Source organism: Arabidopsis lyrata, assembly GCF_000004255.2.
Source record: "Arabidopsis lyrata subsp. lyrata unplaced genomic scaffold ARALYscaffold_5, whole genome shotgun sequence".
NCBI classification, from domain to species: domain Eukaryota; kingdom Viridiplantae; phylum Streptophyta; class Magnoliopsida; order Brassicales; family Brassicaceae; genus Arabidopsis; species Arabidopsis lyrata.
The window spans coordinates 21,197,642-21,221,946 of record NW_003302551.1 but is presented as its reverse complement, the minus strand read 5'-3'; the positions used below and the strand labels follow the sequence as shown (position 1 = coordinate 21,221,946).

The 24,305-nt window shown below is 41.8% G+C and overlaps 8 protein-coding genes across 13 annotated transcripts; 4 read left to right on the top strand and 4 right to left on the bottom strand.

The window, feature by feature from the left end:
* Positions 1-2,749: 2,749 nt before the first annotated feature.
* Positions 2,750-4,536, top strand: LOC9312797 (putative tRNA (cytidine(34)-2'-O)-methyltransferase). Its single transcript, XM_002878477.2, has 7 exons — positions 2,750-2,941; positions 3,021-3,121; positions 3,249-3,317; positions 3,406-3,464; positions 3,668-3,728; positions 3,816-3,869; positions 3,988-4,536. Exons 1-7 carry the CDS (start codon positions 2,782-2,784, stop codon positions 4,264-4,266), a joined length of 783 nt encoding a protein of 260 aa, XP_002878523.1. The 5' UTR covers positions 2,750-2,781; the 3' UTR covers positions 4,267-4,536.
* Positions 4,537-4,693: 157 nt separating this feature from the next.
* On the bottom strand, positions 4,694-8,275 carry LOC9314591 (putative RING-type E3 ubiquitin transferase C3H69). 3 transcript variants are annotated; one of them, XM_002876682.2, is made up of 6 exons: positions 8,014-8,275; positions 7,443-7,530; positions 6,567-7,336; positions 6,332-6,401; positions 5,005-5,093; positions 4,694-4,921 (listed from the first exon to the last, which is right to left on the bottom strand). In XM_002876682.2, exons 1-6 carry the CDS (start codon positions 8,022-8,024, stop codon positions 4,888-4,890), a joined length of 1,062 nt encoding a protein of 353 aa, XP_002876728.1. In that variant the 5' UTR covers positions 8,025-8,275; the 3' UTR covers positions 4,694-4,887. The 3 variants fall into 3 exon arrangements, with proteins under 3 accessions (XP_002876728.1, XP_020881768.1, XP_020881767.1); XM_021026109.1 differs by lacking the exon at positions 4,694-4,921 and adding an exon at positions 5,269-5,537 and having other exon boundaries at positions 5,003-5,093; XM_021026108.1 differs by lacking the exons at positions 4,694-4,921; positions 5,005-5,093 and adding an exon at positions 5,100-5,537.
* On the top strand, positions 8,270-9,115 carry LOC9314590 (thylakoid lumenal 19 kDa protein, chloroplastic). The gene has a single exon (XM_002878476.2). The coding sequence runs from the start codon at positions 8,306-8,308 to the stop codon at positions 8,993-8,995; it is 690 nt and encodes a 229-aa protein (XP_002878522.1). The 5' UTR covers positions 8,270-8,305; the 3' UTR covers positions 8,996-9,115.
* A 424-nt stretch (positions 9,116-9,539) lies between these two features.
* Positions 9,540-12,115, top strand: LOC9312796 (E3 ubiquitin ligase BIG BROTHER). The gene is made up of 9 exons (XM_002878475.2): positions 9,540-10,014; positions 10,095-10,164; positions 10,515-10,666; positions 10,769-11,000; positions 11,074-11,108; positions 11,258-11,302; positions 11,436-11,563; positions 11,639-11,747; positions 11,826-12,115. Exons 3-9 carry the CDS (start codon positions 10,523-10,525, stop codon positions 11,874-11,876), a joined length of 744 nt encoding a protein of 247 aa, XP_002878521.1. The 5' UTR covers positions 9,540-10,014; positions 10,095-10,164; positions 10,515-10,522; the 3' UTR covers positions 11,877-12,115.
* A 179-nt stretch (positions 12,116-12,294) lies between these two features.
* Positions 12,295-15,559, bottom strand: LOC9312795 (carotenoid 9,10(9',10')-cleavage dioxygenase 1). Its single transcript, XM_021026103.1, has 14 exons — positions 15,230-15,559; positions 15,082-15,152; positions 14,972-14,986; positions 14,749-14,860; positions 14,570-14,669; positions 14,420-14,482; positions 14,085-14,195; positions 13,822-14,006; positions 13,530-13,668; positions 13,315-13,432; positions 13,138-13,239; positions 12,789-13,031; positions 12,589-12,700; positions 12,295-12,511 (listed from the first exon to the last, which is right to left on the bottom strand). Exons 1-14 carry the CDS (start codon positions 15,443-15,445, stop codon positions 12,482-12,484), a joined length of 1,617 nt encoding a protein of 538 aa, XP_020881762.1. The 5' UTR covers positions 15,446-15,559; the 3' UTR covers positions 12,295-12,481.
* A 61-nt stretch (positions 15,560-15,620) lies between these two features.
* LOC9314589 (tRNA-dihydrouridine(20/20a) synthase) lies at positions 15,621-17,910 on the bottom strand. 2 transcript variants are annotated; one of them, XM_021026106.1, is made up of 12 exons: positions 17,714-17,910; positions 17,505-17,631; positions 17,293-17,420; positions 17,146-17,215; positions 16,971-17,073; positions 16,759-16,876; positions 16,586-16,667; positions 16,444-16,505; positions 16,295-16,367; positions 16,123-16,206; positions 15,947-16,027; positions 15,621-15,874 (listed from the first exon to the last, which is right to left on the bottom strand). In XM_021026106.1, the coding sequence occupies exons 1-12, from the start codon at positions 17,830-17,832 to the stop codon at positions 15,704-15,706; spliced, it is 1,218 nt and encodes a 405-aa protein (XP_020881765.1). In that variant the 5' UTR covers positions 17,833-17,910; the 3' UTR covers positions 15,621-15,703. The 2 variants fall into 2 exon arrangements, with proteins under 2 accessions (XP_020881765.1, XP_020881766.1); XM_021026107.1 differs by having other exon boundaries at positions 17,505-17,605; positions 17,714-17,804.
* A 59-nt stretch (positions 17,911-17,969) lies between these two features.
* LOC9312794 (protein OBERON 4) lies at positions 17,970-22,215 on the top strand. Of its 2 annotated transcripts, XM_021026101.1 has the most exons (3): positions 17,970-18,293; positions 18,375-21,330; positions 21,538-22,213. In XM_021026101.1, the coding sequence occupies exons 2-3, from the start codon at positions 18,387-18,389 to the stop codon at positions 22,101-22,103; spliced, it is 3,510 nt and encodes a 1,169-aa protein (XP_020881760.1). In that variant the 5' UTR covers positions 17,970-18,293; positions 18,375-18,386; the 3' UTR covers positions 22,104-22,213. The 2 variants fall into 2 exon arrangements, with proteins under 2 accessions (XP_020881760.1, XP_002878520.1); XM_002878474.2 differs by lacking the exon at positions 17,970-18,293 and having other exon boundaries at positions 18,300-21,330; positions 21,538-22,215.
* On the bottom strand, positions 22,154-24,135 carry LOC9314588 (50S ribosomal protein L1, chloroplastic). Of its 2 annotated transcripts, XM_002876679.2 has the most exons (7): positions 23,746-24,132; positions 23,484-23,663; positions 23,351-23,405; positions 23,032-23,159; positions 22,830-22,913; positions 22,635-22,760; positions 22,154-22,547 (listed from the first exon to the last, which is right to left on the bottom strand). In XM_002876679.2, exons 1-7 carry the CDS (start codon positions 24,067-24,069, stop codon positions 22,410-22,412), a joined length of 1,035 nt encoding a protein of 344 aa, XP_002876725.1. In that variant the 5' UTR covers positions 24,070-24,132; the 3' UTR covers positions 22,154-22,409. The 2 variants fall into 2 exon arrangements, with proteins under 2 accessions (XP_002876725.1, XP_020881769.1); XM_021026110.1 differs by lacking the exon at positions 22,154-22,547 and having other exon boundaries at positions 22,652-22,750; positions 23,746-24,135.
* Positions 24,136-24,305: the final 170 nt, after the last annotated feature.

Genomic DNA, 24,305 nt, shown 5'->3' with positions numbered 1-24,305 from the left:
CCCTAACCCCTAACCCTTAACCCAAAACCCTAAACCTTTAACCTTATTATGACCATCCCTCATGGGTTGTCCACGGATTCCATTATCAAGAAGTGTATCCACGCCTTCTTGTGCCAATTTTTCCTAACATATTACTAATTCCCCCGGTTTAAATCTACTTGTTGTTAATAGATCGGGTTTTTAACCCTATACCATAAACCCTAAACCCTATATACCCTATACCCTATACCCTATACCCTAAACCCTATACCCTAAACCTTAAACCCTAATTGCATAAGGTCTTATGTGGGTTTATGAGTTTGTGAATGAGAGATTGAGAGATTGAGATTGTGATTTTATGGTTTTGAGTTAGTTTCCATATCAATAAAAAAGTGTCTTTTATTTTCATAATCTTGATCTTGTTCATAAGAGTGGAGAGAAAAGAATAACATGCTTCACAATAGCACCTCATAAACTGTAAGCCTAAAGGGGTTTTCATTTCAATCGACAGATCGATCCGTGACACAAGAGATAAGAGGAAAGCTTTCGCCAACGGCCAACCTCTTTTCTCTTTGGTTCACTTATGCGTAAACAAATGTTTTCTCACTACTATGCTTCTATTAGTTTTTTTATCTGTTATTTACTTTCTGAAGCTTTTTTATGCGCTAGCAAATGTTTTTAAACCGTTCTTTTTTAAAAAAATTAATTAACATGTAAAAAAAAAAGTAAAAAATTAAATCAATAACCATATATGATAACTTAATGAAGAATATAGCACTATAACATGTAATATTAAGAAAGTAGCATCTGATCTTTGTACAATGACGTTTTTGTCCTCTTCTTCTCTAAACGTGCAGAGAGAGAAAAGATGATGACGTGAGCTACGGTGAAAATTAAAACTACATCCTAAAACCAAAGTCTTTCTACCCAGAAATCAATTGATGGCCAGCCACCGAATAACCAAACATAGGAATAGTGATTGGAGGCTAACATGTTTTGCTCGTCGGAATTTTCATCGGCAAAGATGATATATTGCAAACAGTTTCAAAATTTTGATCTCGCTCACTGCAGAAAAATTAGTAACTACGTTGAAGATAAGTTTTTATAGTTACCAAAAAAAGATAAGAAGTTACGCAGAAGAAAGAAAGACTCTCGCAAGGGTGAGTGAATTTCACATAAGGCTAAAAAGGTCAAAACATACAAGAAATACAGACAATATCAATGGGCTTTTTTTTTTGGTCATTTACTTAATTATAATTTTTTTGTATGTTATAGCTGCAAATTTTCCAAAAAAAAATAAGATGTCATTGTTTTGTTAAACATTAGGGTACCTTGTAGTCCTGGGCGTTCGGTTATCCAATCGGTTATCGGTTCGTATTCATTCATTTTTGATTCTTTCGGTTCTAAAATTTAGTATCCATTAGGGTATTTTGAAATTTTGGTTCGGTTTGGTTTCGGTTCCGGTTCTTTCGGTTTTAAAATTTAGTATCCATTCGGTTATTTTGCTTTGGATATTTTTAGATATTCCGGTTATTTTCTGATATTTTCCGGTTATTTTGAGTATTTTTACTATTTTTATATATTTTTCAAGTATTTTTGATTTTTTTTTTTAAATTTTAAATTTCCAGTATAACATTAAACAACATACATGGCCAAGAGCCCAACAAGAGCACGCATGCCCGAAAGAAAAAAGATACAAGGCTGGGAAGCTTAACATGAGCACGCAGGCTCGAAAAAAGACAGAAAAAGGAAAAAAACAAGAAGAAAGAAACAAGGCCAAAGAAACCCAACAGACTATGGAGGGAACAGAGAAGGCCAGATGATGAAGAGAGCGTACCTAGTTCTGAAACAGAGCGAACCAAGTGACGAGGAGAGAAGATCCCAGAGAACTAGAAGATTGTAACCTAGAAAGAGGATCCATCCTAGCTCTAACAAGCAAATGAATCTCCTTTATGATTTGAGGAGGATTACGAAAGTTGTTAGAGTGAATCCTCGAGTTCCGTTCTCGCCAGATAAGATAAACAGTAGCTTGAAAGAGAAATTAATGATAAGCGAGAGATTCTTAGATGTTGAAGCAGACTTCAACTAGATGAGAGAAGCCATAAACTGCGAAGGAGGAGTCAATCCAGCCCTAAGGGTGAAGAAACGCCAAACCTCTCCACTGAAATGACATTGCACAAAACACAAACCAAAAGAGTGTTGAGTCCCCAGTTCCAGAGTCTATCCCTTGTGTACAATCTGCTGCAAGCCAACAAATGAACGCGTACTTTGGTAACCGATCCTTGAACCAAACAGACTTATACCAAGGGACAGGAACACCATTTGGATGAAGAGCAGTCCAAGTTTTTGCCGTAGAGAACATGTTTGAAGGAGCATGATGATCAGCCTTCCACAAATCAGCCTTCTACAGGAACACCATTTTGATTATTTGGTCTATAAATAACTAGTATTTTTGATTATTTGGTTTATAAATAATTAATACCTTTGAAAATATAATTGTATTTAAGATATTTCAATTACCCGAAATATGTCGGTTAGGTATCAATTCAGTTACGGTTCTTTCGGTTATTGAATTTAGTATCCATTCAGTTGTTTTCAAATTTTAGGTTCAGTTCGGGTTTTTTTCTTCGGTTTTAATTCGGTATATTCAATACATTCGGTTCGGTTTATTTGTCCTAGTACCTTGGTTTCAAAGTACTATGCCAAATAAAAGAGTATTGAATGGGCCTAAAAGTTTGCGGCCCAATTCTTTATATCTTATTAGACGTCCTGGAATCTGCGGCGGAGAAGGGAGGCGAGGAGATGGAGAGTTGCGGTCGGAGCAGTCTGAGCGTCATAGCTTCAAGGACGTTTCGTCTGCCGTCAAGTGGCCGTCTTTTTCCCTCCCTTAGCTTAACTCATCTCAAGCGCAAGCTATCTCTCTCCATCACCTCGTTCTCTTCCAAGATTCACTCTCCTCTGTGTAACTCTCACGCTCTCTCTCTCTCTCTCAATCTCTCTCTTCTATTTGACTTGTAATCTTTCCGAGTTGGTTGGTGTAGGCGAGTCAGATAAGGGAAATCCTCTGCCGCGAGGGGCGGGAGAAGGAGTCAAGGAAGATGCGAGGAGTAAGCTGCTTCAAGTAGTTTTGGTCTCTCCCCAGGTTTGCACTCTCACTTGCTACATATCTGAACCTCCTCAGGTTCTATCTGCTTTGGTCTTCATAGTTTGATTTTTCCCCAGTACATCTTGGTCCATATCAGGATCTAAACTTATACTCTCCTTGACAGATTCCTGGGAATACAGGTTGCATTGCAAGAACATGTGCGGCCTCAGCTGTTGGGCTGCATTTAGTTGGGGTAAAGTATGCCCTTTGGATCAAGCAAACACTGACTTGTTGGTTATTTCCAGTGCTCATGATTTGATCGTCATCTGTTCCTGCTTCAGCCATTAGGTTTTCAAGTTGATGACGCCAGAGTAAAGCGAGCTGGTTTGGATTATTGGCCGTATCCGACTTTATTTGTCTAATAAATAAGAATTTTTTTCGGTTTCATGAGAAAAGAGAGTTTACTGGTATAGATCCCTACTGTTTTTTGTGTTGTTGGTCCCTTGCATGAGCATGAGAGCATCTCATCTGTTATTTTAATGTTAGATGCTGTAAGATCGATGCCCTTTCATTAGCTGTTCTTCTTCTTAACTTAAAGCATAGCTTTGTGGTTGTCAGAGCGCATAGCTCATGGGCTGAGTTTCAAGAATATTTCAGGCAACAGGTTTACCACTTCTCCTATATATTTTTTAGTAGCTCAAGTCCATATGTGTGGTGTCTGACTTGACATATATTTCTTTCTTTGGTTTAGGAGGGAGAAAAACGGATGATAGCTTTCACAAAAAGAGGAACAAGGATACATTCAGTAAGTTGCCTCTCCTTCGACCTCTGTTTTCCATCCACCTCTGGTTGTTTACCAACCAGAAATAGCAACAATCACTAGCAATTGGGTAGCTGAAAAAAATGGTCACAACTTGATGCAGGATTTCTCTTACCGACCAGGCGATTACCTCTTGTTCGGGTCAGAGACATGCGGTCTACCTCCTGAAGCGCTGTCAGACTGCAAACACGAACCATATGGAGGGGGGACCCTACGTATTCCGATGGTAGAAACGTATGTGAGATGTCTGAATCTTTCGGTGAGTGTAGGGATTGCTCTGTATGAAGCGTCCAGACAACTTAACTATGAGCAAATCGAGTGTGCACCTGAAGGTTGTGTGAATGGTGAAGAACCATTGTTGACAGAGGATATCTTTGCGTGATATATTGGATGATAGCAAAAAGGAAGACGGAGATGTAGAGGCATAGCCATTGGGGGTTGGTAAGCATTGATATGCAGGCAACACGCGGATTCCAAAGTTTTTAAATTCCGAGATTTAGAATTAGAGCTTTTTTTATTCCAGAAGTCCTTGCCTTAGCTTCCTAGCAACTATTATAGACCTTAGTACTAAAGTCAAGAGTCTGTACTTTATACGAGGAAATTGCTGCAATCAGAAGCTCAGCTCGGTAATCAAAACCACTTTGCCAGCCAATTTACTTGTCGAAAAAGAAGTAAGCAGCTATCAGATAGGTGAACGGTATCTCCAGTTGGTAACAGAAGGACAGCGAAACAAGCTAAAGGATTTTGACAAATATTTTAGCCCCACATCAGTATCGCTCATGGGCCCTGATATGCAGGAAGTAGTGATATTTGTTAGAAAGACAAAATTAATAAAAATGATCCCCTCTTACCGCAAGTCATCATAATGCATTGGGGTCCAAGATATAATCTTCCAACTCAAATCAAATCGTTACAATGAATGGGAAACACACAGGAAGAGAAACAAAAAAAAGATGTTATCACAAATCTTCGCCTTCTCCCTTATTGTACCAAGAGACTCTGTTCATATGTGCATGCTCTCAAGGAAGTCAGACAACCTATAAAAACGAATAACCATCCAGAGGTAAGCTGAAATCAATTGAAACAAGAGACTGGTGGTACAAGTTGAAGGCACCAATACCTTATATCTTTTGCTATCACAGTCTGCCCATCTTCTGCATCCAGATGCCGCAAAACTACTTCCTCCAAACGACCATCATGATACGCATGCTGCAATCACACCCACAACCCCCCTTTGAATTTTAGAGGTGCATAACACCATCAAATATACATTCCAAGAGGAAAATAGTCAAATTATACTTCACCCAAAAGACAAAAACTACCACAACCTCCCAACACCATATTATAGCTATATAACCTAAGACTCTCGCTTTAGTTAACTAACTTTGATATGAGTAGCTAATAGCTATCCTCATTGGACGAGTCCTCAGATTCTATATCCATGTGCATCAGTAACATCATCATATCCGTTGTAGTCAGTTCATCATCGTCCGTATCTTCAAACCCAATAGGACCATATTCGCCTTCTGAAATTATATTCCCGATCATATTTACAAGTGTATCCACGTCTGAGAAGTTAGTTCCAGAGGGACGAGAACGCCTCGGAGGTAGCCTGTGGTATTTCCATGCATATGAACCTGGCTTCACTGTGTGCTGGAACACAACAACATCCATTAAGGACTAATCAAGCTTTCTAAGGACTTAGTAGAAAATTCTGCAAACCCACCCTCCCTCAATGCAGAAAACTCATCACATTATTTTATCTCAGGCCTACGGTATATCAGTAACCATTGATGCTATATCACATCAATGAATTTCCAACGCTTCCTTCTATGGAGACATAAAATCTTAGCCGAAATCTCTATGTAAACTAATTGCCAAGACTCTTGGATAATTATAAAGCTTCAACGCTACGGTTATCAGCAAACATTTTAAATTTCCAAGATTTGGAACATCTGGCAATAAGTAGTATAGGGAGGTAAGCCCAGACAATACAAAAGGAAATGTAAAACAGCAAGGTTTGCCTATCAGTAAGAGACAGCAAGGTATAATATTTGACGGGATCTCAAGTATGGATTATATAATTAGAGTTTCAAGAGGGCGTCAATTATGGTGATTCTAAATTGCTTTCAAACAGATACCGGAAAATACTCATGTATGAAATCAAGGCAGTAAATACAAACAATGAAACCTGATTTCAACGTAATTTTGAACAGCGGTGCCAAATGTCTACTTAAACAATTACGTCTCTGAACTCATTTCAACCAATGGCACCGCAAAGATACTATGAACCAAAACTAATCCACTCAGCCATGGTTTTAAATACACCCCCGACTAAAAAAGGATTGCCTATCACTATTCAGTAAAAAACAGGTACGCATATTATTTAACATCATTCAGGCATGCTTGATTTAATTAGAGTTTCAACCCTAAATGCATAAAATTACCTTGTAGAAGCAACTTGTCCCGAACGGACAATTCCCATCTCCAAAACTGAAGTGTTTACAATCGATTGACCTGGTAAACAGAGAGCATAAAACTGACTTATAAGCATACAGATTTTTCTTGCTTTGCTAGCCAATCAAGTATTGTGAACACAAAGACAGCAATAAAACCACCAGAATGAAAAACCTTGTCCACAGTTAATTAACTTAGGCATGTTCATAAAGCATGTAATTTTACCTGAGCTTTTCCCTGTAGTTATCCATAATTTCTTTTTTCTCTTCTGGAGCTGAAAACCAGATCACACTAGGAACAACAAAATAAGATAACTTGCGGCATATGGGGCAAGCCCGTAGTGTGCTATTGACATCCATCCCAGTGGAAGGAGAACTGCTCCGCCAATTCCTGATACATGCTATGCAGAAAGCATGATCACATTCAGTGAGTAACCCGAACTTCCGTTCAGCTGGAGTTGCCTTAGACAATACACGTTCCAAACAGACACAACACTCGATCTCTTGACTAATTTTTAATGCTTCAAGCTGCTTCTGCTTTTTTTCACATACTTTCTTGTGCTCCTCTCTCTCCTCGGGTCTGAAAGGATGCAAGCAACATTTCCCACAAGTTGGGCAAATATTTCCATGGATGTGAGGGCATTCATCCCCACGTGGGCAATCACCAGCTGCAGCAAATGAGCAAATGGGTTGTTCTTCAGGTTTGACTGTACCGGGGTTAAAAGTGTTGACCTCGTCTAAGGAGTCTAAGGAATCCTGGTGAAAAGAATCCAAATTCCACGTTGGTTTTAAACATGAAGAGGGAACTGGGCTCAAATCTCTTTCAGATACACCAGGAAGAAAAACACGGGCAAGAGGATTGGAAGCTGAAGCAGGAGATGACAGAGGCACAGGGGACGAAGATGAAGCCGATGGATGGGGCCGAGAAGCTTTGACATGTTCGTACCTGCATCGACTTCCATAAGAGCAGATTCCTCTCTGGTAGTAGGTGCAAATCTGTGATAGGATTGTCGTTTATTAGAGAACATTAACAATACAAAGGAATTTCAAGTTGATGAAAGCTGGTTCCCCTATACATAGGCAAGACAGAGTTAAAGCTTACATTATTTGTAGGATCCTTCCAGTCATGCGAAAATTCACAGTGCTCCCCTTTCAAGCATGCACCGTGAGCAAAGAATTTACAAAGGATTCTAAGAGGAAACAAAACAACAACAACAAAAAAAAAAGTGAGAAGAACAAACTGTTGGGAGAGACAAAAAGAGCATCAATGAACAAGGAATGATATTTAGCATACAGAAGATGAAACTATTCACAGACTCTTGACTGAAAATTATCACACGCTTAGATATACGAAAAACAGTGATAAGATCTTTCCCAGATGGCGAATTCATGACAAATTACTCAGTCTAAACCACGTAGATGAATACGTTTTTTAAGGGGAAGAAATTATTAAGAGCCCACACCCTGAGATTATCTTCATTGGTACGCATTGAACCCTATGGGTACATAAGAAATGTATTGAATCGATTCTTTTTAATGAAGAGACGGATCATTCTAAAAACATGTATCAATTTGCAATGAAAACAAAAACGTTGCAAGCTTTCAGACAAAGAAGTCATCAGCCTATGAAGAAGAGAGAAGACAAACCAAAATGAAATGGGTAAAGCACGCACCTTTTCGACATCGGCGATCGAGAGAAGGAATCGGGGGGCTGATACTGATTATGAATGAATATCTCTCCTGGGAATAAAAAAAGATGAATGTTTAGGGTTTCGCGGCTGAGAGTCGTCGCACCAGCTTATTGGGAATCCGGGGGTGTACATGCAAATATGATAAAGTTTGGGGCTTATCCGAAGATTTTAATTAGTCAGTAAAAAGCATAACTCGCTGGAGGGTTGTTATTAAATAAGACAGATAGTGAGGCTTTGAGATGGGAAACGTTATCCATAGAGACTAGAGAGTATAATGGCCACGAAAATCTTCTTGGCATCTCCCGTTATCTCCGCCACCAGAACGCCGATCGCCCCAAAGGCGATAGCATCACGTCTAGGCACCCCCCTGGCCGCCACATTGGCCGCGACTTCCGTGCTGACTATGGTTCCGGTGCTGCCGGCGGCTGGCGGGGGGAACCAAACGTACAAAATTTACTACGGGACGGCAGCAAGCGCGGCGAACTACGGGGGATACGGTGGGAATTCGGACAGGAAGGCATCGGCGGAGTACGTGTACGATGTGCCGGAAGGGTGGAAGGAGAGGCTGGTGTCGAAGGTGGAGAAGGGGACAAACGGAACAGACAGCGAATTCTACAACCCCAAGAAGAAGACGGAGAAGGAGTACCTGACATTCCTGGCGGGATTCAGACAGCTGGCGCCGAGGGATGTGATTCTGAACAACCTTGCCTTGTCGGACGTGGAGCTGCAGGATTTGATAGCCGGCGCCGACAAAGTGGTGTCGGAGGAGAGAAAGGACGAGACAGGGCAGGTCTACTATCTGTACGAGATCGATGGAGTTGGAAAGCACAGCCTGATCACAGTCACTTGCGCCAAGAACAAGCTCTACGCCCATTTCGTAAACGCCCCTGCGCCCGAGTGGAACCGCGACCACGATACATTAACCCACCTTCGCGACTCCTTCAAGACTGTCTCTTCTTCTTGAAACTCCTCCTTCAATGTTCAATGTTATCTTTCCTTGTCGGAATGTATTTAAATTGAGAGAATACATAAATTGGAGTTTGTTTGTGATCCTTTATCATCAATTTTAATATAGGTATAAATATATAAGGATATAGCCATATAGCAAATAATGCCTTGAACATAGAGAAACCAACCAAATGTGTTTGGTTTATTTTTTTGTATTTGCTTGTCTGCAACTTTCCCGGCATCTACACGTAAAAGGTGCCTTCTTGCTTTTATGTTAGTAGTGGATCGGGGTGTTATTTACTAGTAGTACTATTCATTGGAGTTTCAATTGCCCCTACATACGACAACAGACTAGACAAGACAAGCAAGGACATTGTCTTTTCTAATAATAAGTTACCTTCGTTTCTTTTCTCTTTTTATCCATGGATCCAAGCATACTGTTTATACTAGCACAGCTATACTAATTAAACCGTGAATAAAAATACAACTAGTAGCTAGTAATAAAAAGAAAAGCATGGAAGGGACTAGGGAGGTTTCCTTTTGTGGGAAAACAGCAAGCAAGTTGTGGTTTTGATAATCTCAAGGCCGAGAGCTGTACTTTATGTTTTAAATATTTGATCCATCAATGAAGAACAAATACTCTCTCATTCCCTTTTTTTTTTTGTAATAATACTATAAAGAAGCAAATCTTTGTCTCTGGGTCTGAGCACGGGACTTGAAGACAGATGTAGGGTTGAGATGACATCTGGGGGTGGGTGCGTCTCCCCACACTGAACCACATATCTTTTTGCCGGCTTCTTCAACGGCTTTTTCTCTTCCCCCTTCTCTTCCCTTCCTTCGACGTCGTTTTGTCTCCTTCCACACTTTCCTCTCTCTTTCTCTTTTTTTTTTTTTTTTTCTCTATCTCTCTCTCTCACTCTCCTTCTGCTCCTCCGTCTCTCGTCTACAGTGCCCTCCGCTTCACCTATTTCGTTGTCCTATGAATTTGGTCGAAATGCCCTTGTCCTCCTCCTCCTTCTTCCACTAATCTCTCAAGTAAGTCTCTTTCTGCTCTAATTTCATCCTCTCTCTTTTTTTTTATTTTTTCTTTCTTCTTAATTTGTTTTGCCGTGCAGGAAGATATATCATTCGAGATTCCCCCCTGCCGTCTCCAATTGCCACTTGCCGCTCTAACTCTCTTCGAATGTATGTATGCCTCCTTCCTCGTCTTTCAATTCCTTTCCTCTTTTTTTTGTATGCTTTAGTTCACACCTGACCCTAAGCCACTTTCTGCATATTCCTACTTCTGCCTCTGGACTTGTATTTTGTTTATGCAAATCTAGAAATTTGTTTTGTTCCTTTTTCCCCTCTGGATAAGTATATATATGTCTGCACTGCAGTTGCCTAGTTGCTAGGGTCATTCGTATTTTGTAAGGCATTTCATTTCTCTGGCATTGCTCACCCTCCAATGCCTACTCTTTTGTTTCAAATCTTCTTTCTTTTGTTTCAAATCCTCTAAATATATCTCACAGTCTTCTTCTTCTTCTCAATTGCAGTAGCTGAAATGAATGGAGATAGACCAGTGGAAGATGCTCATTACACGGAGACGGGTTTCCCTTATGCTGCTACTGGCAGTTACATCGATTTCTATGGTGGTGCGTCTCAGGGGCCTCTAACCTATGCTCATTCCGGAACTATGCATCCTCAGGTACTTGCTTTTGTTTTCCTAAATAAGTTTTATGTCCCATCCGTTGTCAAATGTTTACAATTGTGTATGCTCTTATGACGTTCCTTCTTTGCCTATTCTCAGGACAATCTGTACTGGACCATGAATTCAAATGCATACAAGTTTGGGTTTTCAGGATCAGATAATGCTTCTTTCTATGGTTCTTATGACATGAACGATCATTTATCGAGGATGTCCATAGGGAGAACAAATTGGGACTACCATCCCATGGTGAACGTTGTTGATGATCCTGAAATCACAGTTACACGTTCTGTCCAAATCGGGGACACAGATGAGCACTCTGAAGCCGAAGAATGTTAGTTATTTCTACCGATTCTTTTTACTTGATCATTTTCTTTTCTAAGCTAATAATTTGTCTGTGTTTACAGGCATTACAAATGAGCATGATCCCGACAGTCCTCAGGTATGTACACATGATTTAAACGGTTTTTGAATCTGTGTCAACTAGTTAACTCTTGCCCATCTTTGTGAAGCTAGTGGGTGTATTCGTGCAGGATGTGATCTAAACACTGATATGAATTCTATATGCTCGTTAATGCCATGTTGCCACAGGTATCCTGGCAAGATGATATTGATCCTGATACAATGACCTATGAGGTTCGTTTCAGTTTCCTTGTGGGGGTTCGTTTTTTTAATAAATAAAATAAAAATTGACGAAGATGGTCAAGAGAGGCAGTGGATTCACATCTAGATGCGGGACAACATATAAGTTGTTTGGTTTGTGGATCAGGAATTAGTAGAGCTGGGGGAAGCAGTAGGAACAGAAAGCCGGGGGTTGTCTCAGGAACTCATAGAAACGCTCCCCACTAGAAAGTATAAGTTTGGGAGCATCTTCTCCAGGAAAAGAGCTGGGGAAAGGTAAAGAGCAAGCTTATAATAATGTTGGTCACAGGTTTATACTGATAACGTGATAAGTGTGCGTGTGATGAGCAGGTGTGTAATATGCCAGCTCAAGTACAAGATAGGGGATAGGCAAATGAATCTGCCGTGCAAGCATGTGTATCATTCTGAATGCATTTCCAAATGGCTAAGCATCAACAAGGTATTTGTTATTTGACCTTATAGATATGGTTTTACATCCTCAGTTCAACTGAAACTTCTCTATGCATATGGAACCCAGGTTTGCCCGGTGTGCAACAGCGAGGTCTTTGGAGAGCCCAGCATCCATTGATCGGCAGAAGGGGCTCCTCTTTTTTTCTTTTTGGCTTTTTATATTGAGGCTCATCAAGTAATTGTTTTAGTGTATTGAAAACCCAAAAAATAGTCTAAAAAAAATATGTCCACACTATACTCTCTCATGTTCAGTCCTTCTCTGTACATGTAATTTTTCTTCTAGTTCCATTTTCGCTTGTGTGAGTTTTAAGTTTAACCTTCACTCGTATTGTATACCAAATGCTAAGACAATTAAAAGCTGAAACCATATATGGTGACGGTGCACATGTCCATCTATTAAGTTTCTACCCACCCCTCCTCTACTTGTACTCATTTGATCCTTCTCGACGTAGTAAGAAGATAGATCCTACTCATTTAATTAAACATGGAGAGTGGAGATGCTGCAATTCATCTAGAGATTGTAAAGAACAAAGGGCCACGGAAAGTAGAAACCTTGTTGATATTGGGGGATGAAATGTAATTATGTGTAAAGAGAAACGAGGCAGTAGAATAATGCCATAATCTGTGTAATAGTAAATATCAGTATCACCCAGTTTCCCGGTTTTGCCCTTACTTCCACATCTCTGACTCTGAAGTATTATATGTGTATGCACACAGCTTGGCTTATATAAGAGTTTGTTCCTGGAGTTGTTCCTGTGAGTACCAGACCCACTGGTGGTTAGAGATGCATCGCTTGTAAAGAAGAAATATTTGGATGTAGAGTTTCGTACCTCTGTAACAAACAAGGCATGGAAGCCATATGGGACCCTGTGCGGCAGCTCCACCACTGCCACAGGTTCAGCCGACATTGTTTTTGCGTCTATCACATGCACGCATGATTTCCTGTCCATTTTCAACCATCATATTATTTTAGCAGCCGGAAACAAAAGCTACAAGTGATGACTGATAAGGAACTAGCAGGAGAGCTTACCCTGTGTTTTCATCATGAACAAAGAATATCAAGTAACCGTCGTCTTCTTCTGCTGCCTCACGCGGGACATAAATAGCCTCTGAACCATATCTGCCTTGTCCCAGGTCATATATTCCTTTGATATTGCCTCCTACTTCCAGCATTCTTTTCCCTGTCTCTGCTTCTGCATGCAGATCAAACTTGATAATTCCGGTAACCTTTGCGATACTGTCCAGAATTGTTCCATATACATATCTCTGTTTCCTAAAAACGCACCAAACAAACGAAAAAAAAAAACGTTAGGCATGATGAGGTTTCCTTGCTGGAGACACAATGCATATCAACACAAAGGACAAGGGTGAACTCTTACTTTCCGGTGTAGCACTCGTTGATTCTGGGGAAATCAACCGCAGATGCCGATAGTTTTTTTTGAGAAGCTGAACCCGTTTTCATGTTGAACTTCATTTCGTACCTGCACAAGCAATAGTTGAGAAGGGCTTACAGTTATGAGAGAGCAGGACAGATGTAACAGGTCAGGGATTCTTACAGTTCATTGCCAAAATTTTCGAGTTTTTCTTTCACTTTCCCACTGACCATGTCAAGATCTGGATTCTCAAGACGACAAGTGATGAGGACAACTTCATCCTCTTCTTCCCAAGCATTGGCTGAATATATGAAGTCATTCACAGATGTTTGATTGGTATATGTAGAATATAAAATGTGATGATATTAAAACTTCAACAGACATTAAAAAGCACACACCGTTGTGGAAAATAAAGCAGTTGGGAAGCTCAAACCATCTAATCATGAGTTCATCCTTGGCATAGCGTGGAAGAACACCAAAACGAGCCTTTTTTGTGGGATCAAATGAGTATATCATTTTCTTCTCTTTCACCATTTCCTTGGAATCAATTACAAAAAATCGTGAATGTATAGGGGAGGCAATTTCTATGATTCTCAAAGGAAATTCAAAACACGCAACCTTATTTTCTTTATACTCCTACACCATTTCAAGAAAAGTATATGGGAGGCAAGACAATCTTGTGTAACATACCTTTGGCCTGAAGTGCATAGGAAGATCCATGAAGATTACATAAGTCTCAGTAATAGCAAAATCATGCATCATGATAGGCTCTGATATAGTAATTGGAACTGGGTCATGCATAATGCCATCTTTCGAGATCACTCTGTATGTGAGATAAGGTGGCGTATGCGAATAGCCGAATGTAAACATTTCGCCTACAGAGAGAGCCCATGACAGTTTATCATGTCAACAGAAATAGTAACTTGTTTTTCGAGGGAAAAGTGAAGACTTACCCGTAACCGGGTCAACTTTAGGGTGAGCAGTGAAGGAGTGGGTCAATCTCTTGTCATAATCTATCATGCCAAGAGTTTGCAGGTCTCCATCTTCCAAAACTTTGATGACATCTACAGACCAAAAGAGAGTGGCTTTGACTTTAAAGAAACGAAACATAACTCTTCCCACCTTGCATATCTTATAAATCAAAATTTGAAACAAGGACGTGGGTGAAGAGAAACACTGCCAACATAACAGAAGATTCGGTTTCTAGATAGATCAGGTTCAAATATTTGCTCACTTTGGACCAATGTACAACAAAAAGAAAAACGAAGAGGTCATATAGGAGGCTTACACGGCTTATCTGCCTCCTGTAATGCTAGAAGTTTTCCATGGTGATATATGAGTGCTGTATTAGCTGGTGCATGGAAAAAGAGAGTGCGATTTTAAGATACAAGTAGAGAAAATAGAAAGGATGAATACAAAAGTAGATGAAGTAGGAAACCAGTTCCATTTCCATAAGTGTTGTCCAATATTTTGAGTTTCGTTCTCAGCAGTTGCACATTGACCATAAGCAATCCGAAAAACCCTTTAAGGTCCCCAATCTGCAAAATCAGCACAAATGATTTCCCCCACAATTCCAGAAAGCAGAAGATGAACTCACTCTTTAATATAATAGCGCACCTTCATGAATTTGGCAGCTCCGAAAAACTCTTCCTGCTTAAGACGTGATGTCTTAACATATCGAGAAACATAAGTAGCTTTCCCATCTTTGATGCGTACCCCATGTATCATCCTGCAAAGTTATGAGACATGAAGAGGAAGACCATAAGATGAAACATATAAATCGCTTTCTCCGTATACAGGGGATATGAAGGGGGACAAGAAGATGAAACGATTCACGTACCCATCTCCATCAAACCTGAAGAAAAGAGAGCAGATGGAATATTATAAGTAGGAAGCCACCAGGATGAATAGTTGAATATTGTAAAATGGAAGAAGAAGAAGAGAACGTGCCAGTGATATCCAGCGACGGCATCAAACTTGGGATTAGGACCAACCCTCACAAATTCACCATTCAAGCATTCCTGGGCGACAAAAAGGAGACGATCATAATAAGAACACCCTCGGGGAAAGGATCAAAGAGTAAATGAGAGAAGTTCACGGGAAGAAATCCATGGACGGGGAGATCCTTCACGGGAGGAGTTTCTTCACGGATGGGAGCGAAGTTGCCGGAGAGGTAGTGGAGAGGGAGAGAAGCATCGTGCATGAGCTTGACAACAAGTCTCTCCAGAAGATCGACAAGCTTAGAGGAGAAACCCTTGGAGGGTTTAGGATTGACTGAGACGACGCTGCTGCCATCACTGAGCTTCTCCGCCATGATTGTTTGTTTTGCTGCAACTGCAAGGAGTAGGGGATTTCAGAGAAGAAGATGGACGACAGATAGATAATATGACCCCGCGTCCTTGGCGGAAACGCTGCCACGTCGCAACGGGCCCAGAATTATATAATGACAAAAATAACGGATAAGCCCATATACGAGCCCAGGACCAACCTAATGAAAAGCCCCGTTCAATTTACAATTAAAATCAATTTTTTAATAGACAGAGTCACAGAGACAATAAACAACACCAACAAACTAAGCACATAAGATGATTCCTTCTCCAGCTGCTTCGTAGGGTGGGGGCAATACATTGTGCACATCTGCAAACACATCTTCTTCTCCACTCTCTGGACTCCCAGATATGGGTGAATCTAAGACACAGTCCGGGATCGCCCTCAAGCTTTCTTCCAGCAATGATCCAACACTCTACAATACATAATTCAACACTCAACACCAGTTACAAACTTTATAACATGTTCCAACGAATATATCACACACCCTGCACTCCTTGAAAGCTGCGTCTGCTCTCCGCTTCCACAAGCTATTTCCATTTTCTGAATGGAAAAGGTTTAGCAGAGGCTGCAATCATTTGAAACATCTTCAGTTCACACACAAGATTTGTATTTTACTTTTCTTCTCAACACCTACCGCTTTCTTTTTTAAACCACACCTACCTTCACTAAATCCCTCACATTAGGCCTCCCGTTTCCATGTGTTCCTAACACAGAGTCTCCATATACTTGATATTGTTCAAGAACCTGCCCAACAGATTTTGGAATTTTTATCTTAGCTTATTGATACGTTTGACAGACAAAGCAACTCAAAACCTGAATATTTCCACGGAACCTGTCGGCGTGTAAGGCCTCTGCTTGGTACACCATAAACTGCAGTGTCAACATGTCCTAGCATCTGCCATGGGCTGTCAAGGATAGACAGCGCATCAAGAAAAGGGCTCTGATATAGAGCTCAGACCAATCGAGCTAAATTTCACATACTTGTTGTATGCAGCACGTCCTACCATGACTCCATGAGCTCCTTCCTTCAGTGCAGCATTTACCTTACAATCACAGAAATTTTCTCAGTCTTACCCTGGTCGTGCAGAAAGAAAGCTAGGCTCTCATATCCAAGATGGGTCACCTTCGAAACAGAAGTAATGCCTCCATTAATAGTGAATCTCAAATCCGGGAAGTCACGCACGAGGGCATAGAAATACTCATACCTGAACTATGCCCACAAACAGGTGACCTTAAAGAAACAAATAGGTCATACACAATTACAGGTAATCAAGAGGAAAGTTAAGGTAAACATACTTTAGAGGAGGAATTCTCCGGTTATCAGCAGGGCTTATCCCACCGAGCAGTGCCTTGCGTGAATGTACAATGAAATGCCTGGTAGGTGATAGAGTAGAAACCTTGTAGATAAAGTCACCTAAGTGTAAAGGAAAAGCAGTATTAGCACGTAGTGGCAAATCCATACGAGACTTAGAAAACAGAAGGCCCTTGCAACCAAAAAAAAAACTCACAGAGCTCATCATACGAATCATGATCGTCTACACCAATTCGACATTTCACAGTAACAGGGACGTTCGTATTGGCAGCAATGGCAGACATTGCCTCTCCAACAAGCTTAAAAGAAAGTGTGAAAATAATAAAGAGAATATATTTTTTGAAATCATGAGGAGGAGTTAAGTAACGGACCTTGGGTTTGAGCATGAGTCTAACACCAAAGCAACCATGGCCGGCTACCTTAGGACTGGGGCACCCGCAGCTATGTCAACAAAACAAACCCAGTTAAGTTTGAAAGTCCACCCAAGGCGGTGTAGGCGAAAAAGAAACTGTACAAACTTGAGATTAATTTCGTCGTATCCGTAAGCATCAGAAAGCTTAGCAGCCTTTGCAAGGTTTTCCACATTGCTACCACCGAGTTGGAGAACAATAGGATGTTGTTGGGGAGAAAATGCTAAGAACCTGTCCTGAGGAAAAGTGCAGAAGACGGGAATGTCTAGCGAGATTCAAAGATAAGAACATTTTTTTAATAAAAAAAAAAAACAGTCTACCAAATTGGCCTGCTGGTGAACAAGAGTTTCAGCGGCAATCATTTCGGTGTAAAGCCAAGCATGCTTTGTTATGAGACGAGCAAGCGTCCGGTAATGATTATCTGTCCACTCCATCATCGGGGCGACGCTGGAGAGCAAAAATCTCGTGAGGACCGGAACCAAAAAGAATTAGTGGGAATTAAAGCTGAGCCTGAGAGAGAGCACAAAACCTGAAGGAAGGAGGAAGATAGGGAGAAGAAGTGGTGGAGAATCTAGCAGTGGGTTTGAGCATTGGGGACTTGAAGAACATCTCAGAGACATTTGGTCGAACAGATGGTAGGCACCACATTAGGAGGATTGGAGAAGATAATGAAACAGTTGGTTGGAACTAGCAAAGCATTAATAATTTTAAATACTACTTTTTAAATGGGCCTTACTTTACTTATTTTATAGTTATGTTGGAGTAGGAAAGGCCCACTTATCGAGCCCAGCTGCTAGTGGAGAGGATACGACGACACGCGATAAGAGTCAAAGATTAGACAGCAAAGAAAATGACGTAAACACCCACGTTCTCTGGTCTTGGGATGATGGCAGATGATGTAAATAACTGAGAAAAGGGAGGGCAAAGGGAAATGGTGCTTTTTCCCACTCAGTTTGACTTGTGATATTCCTTTTCGTCTTCCTCCTCCTCCTCCTCCTCCTCCTCCTTCCTCGTTGCGTGATTCCTTCCTTGGTATTAAAACCAAAAAAAAAGGCAGCTGAATCTGCAAGTTAGGGTTCTTCCGACATGAATCTTGCCCCAATCTCCAGGTACTCTCTTCTTTCTTATTTTTTGTTTCCTTTCTCCGATTTCCGATCCTCAAAAACCCTAGCTTTCTTACGAATTTTCAGCAACTAAAAAGGATGAAGAGACTAAGATCCAGCAACGACCTTGATTTCTGTAATGATAAGAATGTTGACGGAGAACCTCCCAACTCGGACCGCCCGGCCTCTTCCTCCCACCGGGGTTTCTTCCACAAGTCCTTCTCGGGCAACAACAACCGTGGCCGCGGGGAAGATGCTGCCGGCTTCTCCAGGGCTTTTTCCCGCAGGCGATCCAATCGTGACTTCGATAATCATCGGCCGGATGCCCGGTACCATCGATCTGAGAGCGCTTGTTTCCCAAGGAGGGCTTTTCCAAAGGGATTTCGTTCTGAGAGGGAGAGGCCCAACAGGGAAGCTAGTGTCTCTTCCTGGAGGAGGTTTGGTGGTCCTGGTAATGACTTTGGCGTTGAAGACCTGAAAGATAGGAGATTAAGGGACGCTGAAAGGGAAAGGACTCTCAAATCCCCTTCTTGGTCCAGAGACTCGGCTAACGACCTTTCCAAATTCAAACCTCTCGATTCCAGAAATTCCCGCTCCAGATCCAAATCTCTAGCTTCTCCAACATGGTCCAAAGATTCCGGGAGTGAGCAATCCAAAAGTGTTGGAAATGTTGTCAAGAAAACCGAGGAGGAAGTGCAGGGTAAGAGCAGTACAAGCAGTAGCGAGATGGAGGAAGGAGAGCTGGAGCCAGAGCCCCAACCGGAGACTGCCTCAGGGCTTGCTCATCAAATCAAACATCACAGTAAACTACCTCCCTGCGCTGCTGATGAGCATAAGAACGCAAGGATTGATGGTAGCTTCCAGGAGATTGGAAAATACGCTCAACTTGATACCAACACTGAGAGTAACAGGGAACTCAGTCATGTGGGTGGTGATAGTGAAATGGAAACGGCTGGGAGCATGACGGATAAGAAAAGTGTTGCAGACGCGGAAATTGTGCCTGAGCTTCCAACTGAGTCCATGCATGTTTCTCAAAACAACGTGAACGATGCTTCTACAGCTTTGGCTATTGAACACGAGCGTAGAGATGACACAACCACTGTTAGTGTCAATGAGATTACAGATACGGTTGATGATAAAGGTGACAAAGATGGGGAATATAAGGAGAACCATCATGGAGTGAAGTTGGAAGAAACTCTTTATCCAGATGTTCCTGAACGGATTCAGGTAGAAGAGCTTAAGGGAGTGAAGGGTAATGATGGTGATGCCAACAAAGTGGACGATGAAGGCCCGGAATGTGTTCAGGATAATGCTCTAGGTAATAGAACGCCGGCACAATACATAAGCAGTGTATCCGATAGCTCCATCCACAAATGCGAGGATAAAGGCAAAAATTCTGATGTCCCACTTACTCATTTACTTGGAAATGCTCTCTTTTCTGAAAGCAAGTCTGAGGGTCTTACTGACAAGGATAAAGATGAAAAAGATGACAACTTCGGAGGACCGAGTCTCAGGGGGTTTGAACTGTTCTCTAGTTCTCCGGTTAGGAGAACAACGAAAACGGATCAGTCAGGTGTCAATAAGCCCAAGGATGAGAAGTTGTTGTTGGAGCCACTGGATCTGTCACTTAGCCTACCGGATGTATTGTTGCCTATTGGTGGCCAGGATACTAATCAGGGGTCACCAGTCCGTTCTGGAAGTGTTCGGTCTTTGACAGACACGTTTTGTACCAATTCTGATGGCTTCACCATGTCTATGTCCTTTTCTGGTTCCCGTTCGTTTAATCATAATCCAAGCTGTTCGTTGAATCACAATATTGGAGACAATGAGCAGTCAGTTCATAGCCGGCCTATATTTCAGGGTATAGATTGGCAGGCACTGTCTCATAATGATTCACAGTACAACGAGAATACAGTCTATCAAAGACTAATGGAAAATGGAAATGGTTCAGTTCAACCTCGAGCAATGAAAGGCAATTTAATTTCAGGTCAAGCTGATGAAGAGCATCTTAGATTGCCCGATGGGAGCTCTAAGGCAGCAAATATACTTGAGAACCAATTGAGTTTCCAGAAAAGTGTTGATGTTAGATCAGCATGTCCAAGAACGGGCTCTCTTGAAAATGGTTCAAAGTTTACTGTTGAGAAGAAAAAAGCCAAGGACTTTTTTAGTGGTAGTAATTCCTGGATAACTGGGCTGGAAGCTGGTGGGCATGATTTTGTTGAGACGGTCATCAGATACATTCTCTCCGATTCGATGCCTGTAATGACCAAGAGATTTCATGAAATGCCCACTCGATACATAACTAGCCTGAAGGAAAACATCCGGCAGATGATGCTGAACATGGATACGAATGTACAACTTGGTGCTTTTCAAGATGCTCTGCGGAACAGGACTGATATAACGCTGGAATTGCTTACAAAATCTCATCGCGCTCAGTTGGAGATCTTGGTCGCACTGAAAGCTGGGCGTTCTGATTTCCTTCTGATGGACAACAGCATCTCGTCTTCCCATTTAGCTGAGATTTACATGAACATGAGATGCAAAAATCTTTCTTGTAGGGTTCTGTTACCTGTGGATGAATGTGATTGCAGGGTTTGTTCAAGGAAGGATGGATTTTGTAGTGCTTGCATGTGTCTTGTGTGCTCAAATTTTGATATGGCATCCAACACCTGTAGCTGGGTTGGGTGTGATGTGTGCCTACACTGGTGCCATACAGATTGTGGGATAAGAGAGTCTTACATCCGGAATGGGATCAATGCTTCTGGTGCTCCAGGAATGACCGAGATGCAATTCCACTGTGTTGCCTGTAACCATCCCTCAGAGATGTTTGGCTTTGTCAAAGAAGTGTTTCTGAATTTTGCCAGGGAATGGAAATTTGAGCGCTTTTGCAAGGAACTGGAGTATGTCAATAAGATATTTTCATCAAGCAAAGACTCTAGAGGGAAACAGCTGAGACAAGCTGCTGATGCGATGCTGGCAAGTTTGAAAAGTAAATTGATAGGCCTTCCTGAAGCTTGCAATCGCATATTGGGTTTCGTTTCAGGTGCGCGAAATTGTTTCAATTGTGAGCTTTTATCTGGGTATTAAATATGGCTTTATTAATCTGTGTTAGTATAGATGATCACACGGTGTGCATGTGAACACATATTGGTTAAATTCTTGTGATATCTGTGCTATAGATATTCCTTGTAAAAATGGTCATTACTCATTGCTGATCATCATCAGTCGATACTTTGCTTGTTGACTGCAGACTGTGATTCGTCCACTCCTGCTGAAACTTGTGCACCGTTCAGATACGAACAGCCAAAACCCAGGCATGAGAGGGGAAGCCCTAGTCAGGACACGGCGTGGCTGAGATCGGTGTGCTCAGATAAACCTCACCATCAGCTGAAAAGGTCAGCGAGCGTAGTTGATGCGTTCCACAGAGAGAGACAAGTTGAAATATGTGGAGTGGAGATGGAGTTGAAAAGGGAATCACCAAAGGAACCTCGTTTCGAAGAGCTAGAGAGCATTGTGAGAATGAAGCAAGCAGAGGCAGAGATGTTCCAAGGACGGGCAGATGATGCACGAAGAGAAGCAGAGGGGCTGAAACGAATAGCAATAGCGAAGAAGGGGAAGATAGAGGAAGAGTACAAGCGGAGAATGGGGAAGTTGAGTATGGAGGAGGCAGAGGAGAGAAGGAGGAGGAGGTACGAGGAGTTGGAGGCAATGGAGAGAGGGCAGAGAGAGTTTTATGAAATGAAGATGAGAATGGAGGAAGAGATGAGAGGGCTTCTCACCAAAATGGAAGTGACGAAGCAGAGTCTGGCCTTGTAATATTTGTAGTAGTAAATCATATGTAATGTACACACAAACCTCCTCGTATGTAACCTAAAGATAAATGTAAGGTCTTCTTTTAGAGAGTATTAACGAGTTTTGCGTCCTGACATGTACAGCCCCTTGCCATTTTTTAAATAGGCAATCGTAAATCAATAACGACAAGAAGCAAATGGCCATCATAGTGATACAAACTAGTGAGAAGTGAAAATATAACTAACAGACTAGACTTGGTGTTTCTCCTCTCTGTCTACACTCGCATTGCCTGTCTCCCAAAAGGACCCCATTTACAGATGCGGTTGCTGGTTAGTTTGCAGCAGGAGGCTTGAAGTCAATCATCTCCCTTATGTTCAACTTGATGGAAGGCCCCATTGATGAGCATATGTGTGCGCTTTTCCAGTACACTCCTTTTGCTCCCTTTGGCTTGTTTGTCTCCACCGATTTCTGCATTTCATCATTTACTTTGCCCTCTTCATTATTTTGCATTTTAAACCCACACATATATGTTATAAGAATGGAGAATCAGCCTACCACTGCTGCAAGGAAGTTTATGAGAAGGTCTTCCTCTGTAAAATTAACTTTCCCAAAGGGAATGTGAACAATTCCAGTTTTGTCTGCTCTGAATTCAACTTTCCCCTTCTTGAACTCTTCAATAGCCTGAGAGATGTATGCATCTTTAAGGCATGATTACCAGAATGAGGAAAAGATGTTGCAGAGTAGGCTTACCTGGGGAATGTTAGCTGTGACCGTACCAGCCTTGGGATTTGGCATGAGTCCGCGTGGGCCAAGAATCTTTCCCAGGCCAGCAACCTAAGCGCCAAGTTGAAGAATGTTAGAAATAGATAAGGAGTTACAAGTATCTCATGTCACATAATTCGCCAAGCATGAGGTTTTCATATGTTAGAACATTATACCATCAAACACACACCTTGACCATCATATCCGGGGATGCAATCAACTTATCAAACTCCATGAAGCCTCCTTTAATCTGTTCGATTAAATCATCACTGCCCACAATATCGGCCCCTGCATTTTTGGCTTCATCGACCTTCTCACCTGGATGTTCAGCATGGAAATGGTGCAAGCCAAAGATTTAGGTGAGAAGAATATAAACCACATGATACACAAGAACTCCATCCAATCAAAATCGCACCAAACAAGCACTGACTGAGTGAAATCGCAAGCATAATGTGTGTCCTAAGTCCAAACAGTGAATTAAACATATATAATATGGTGGGGCAATTTACCTTGTGCAAGAACAGCGACTATAACAGTCTGGCCAGTTCCCTTAGGCAGGCTCACCTATAAAAAGAGAATAAATGTTGTGGAATGAAGCAGCACAAGTTAGAGTGAATATCCAGCAAAGAGAAAGCAGCTGACCGTAGCACGCAGCTGCTGGTCATTGTACTTTGGATCGATGTTGAGACGGAAATGGGCTTCAACAGACTCAACAAACCTGGTGTTGGCAGTTTGTTTAAGCAAAGATATAGCAGTGATGACATCATACTCCTTTTTGGTTTCCCTAAGCTTTTGGATTTCCAAAAACCTCTTAGACCTTGTCTGTCAATGAGTAAAACAAGAGAAACATCAAATTGAAGAATAGATACAAGTAGGTAAAGATAGAAAGCAAAAGCATATATACTCTATCTCTCTTGAGAACCAAAGCGGCTTTTCCTTTCTTAGGCTTGGGCGGATCAAGGACGGCGGTGGCGGTCTGCTCCAGGTCCTGTTCCTCCGTGTCGAGGTCAGCCTCAGCGGCCACGGCGGAGACAATAACCTGGAAAGCTCGGTTGGAAGCTCTGTCACATCTGCGGTCCCTGGAACCCCCAAGGAGAAGAAGCGGGACGCTCAAGTGGTTGGGTCTGGAGCTGGCAAAAGAGAAAAGAGATGGAGTAGGGGGGGTAAGGTCCTGGGAACGAGCGGCGTATGCTAGCATGAGAGAGGAGTGAGTGGCGCAGGCAGCCATTGTTGGAGCTCTCTTTCTTTCGGAATGGGTACAAGAAGAAGAAGAAGAGCCGAGCCTAATCCACTTCACGCCCAAGGGGATAACAAGACCCCCTTCTTTCTCTTTCTTTCTGAGCCGCTATTCTCTGCGCTGTGGTGTACCTTTACTACCGTGTCTTATTATCGATCTTTTAACACGTGTCTTATTTTAACAACCCACACGCGTGCGTGCGTATCCTCGTGACCTCTTCTCCCTCC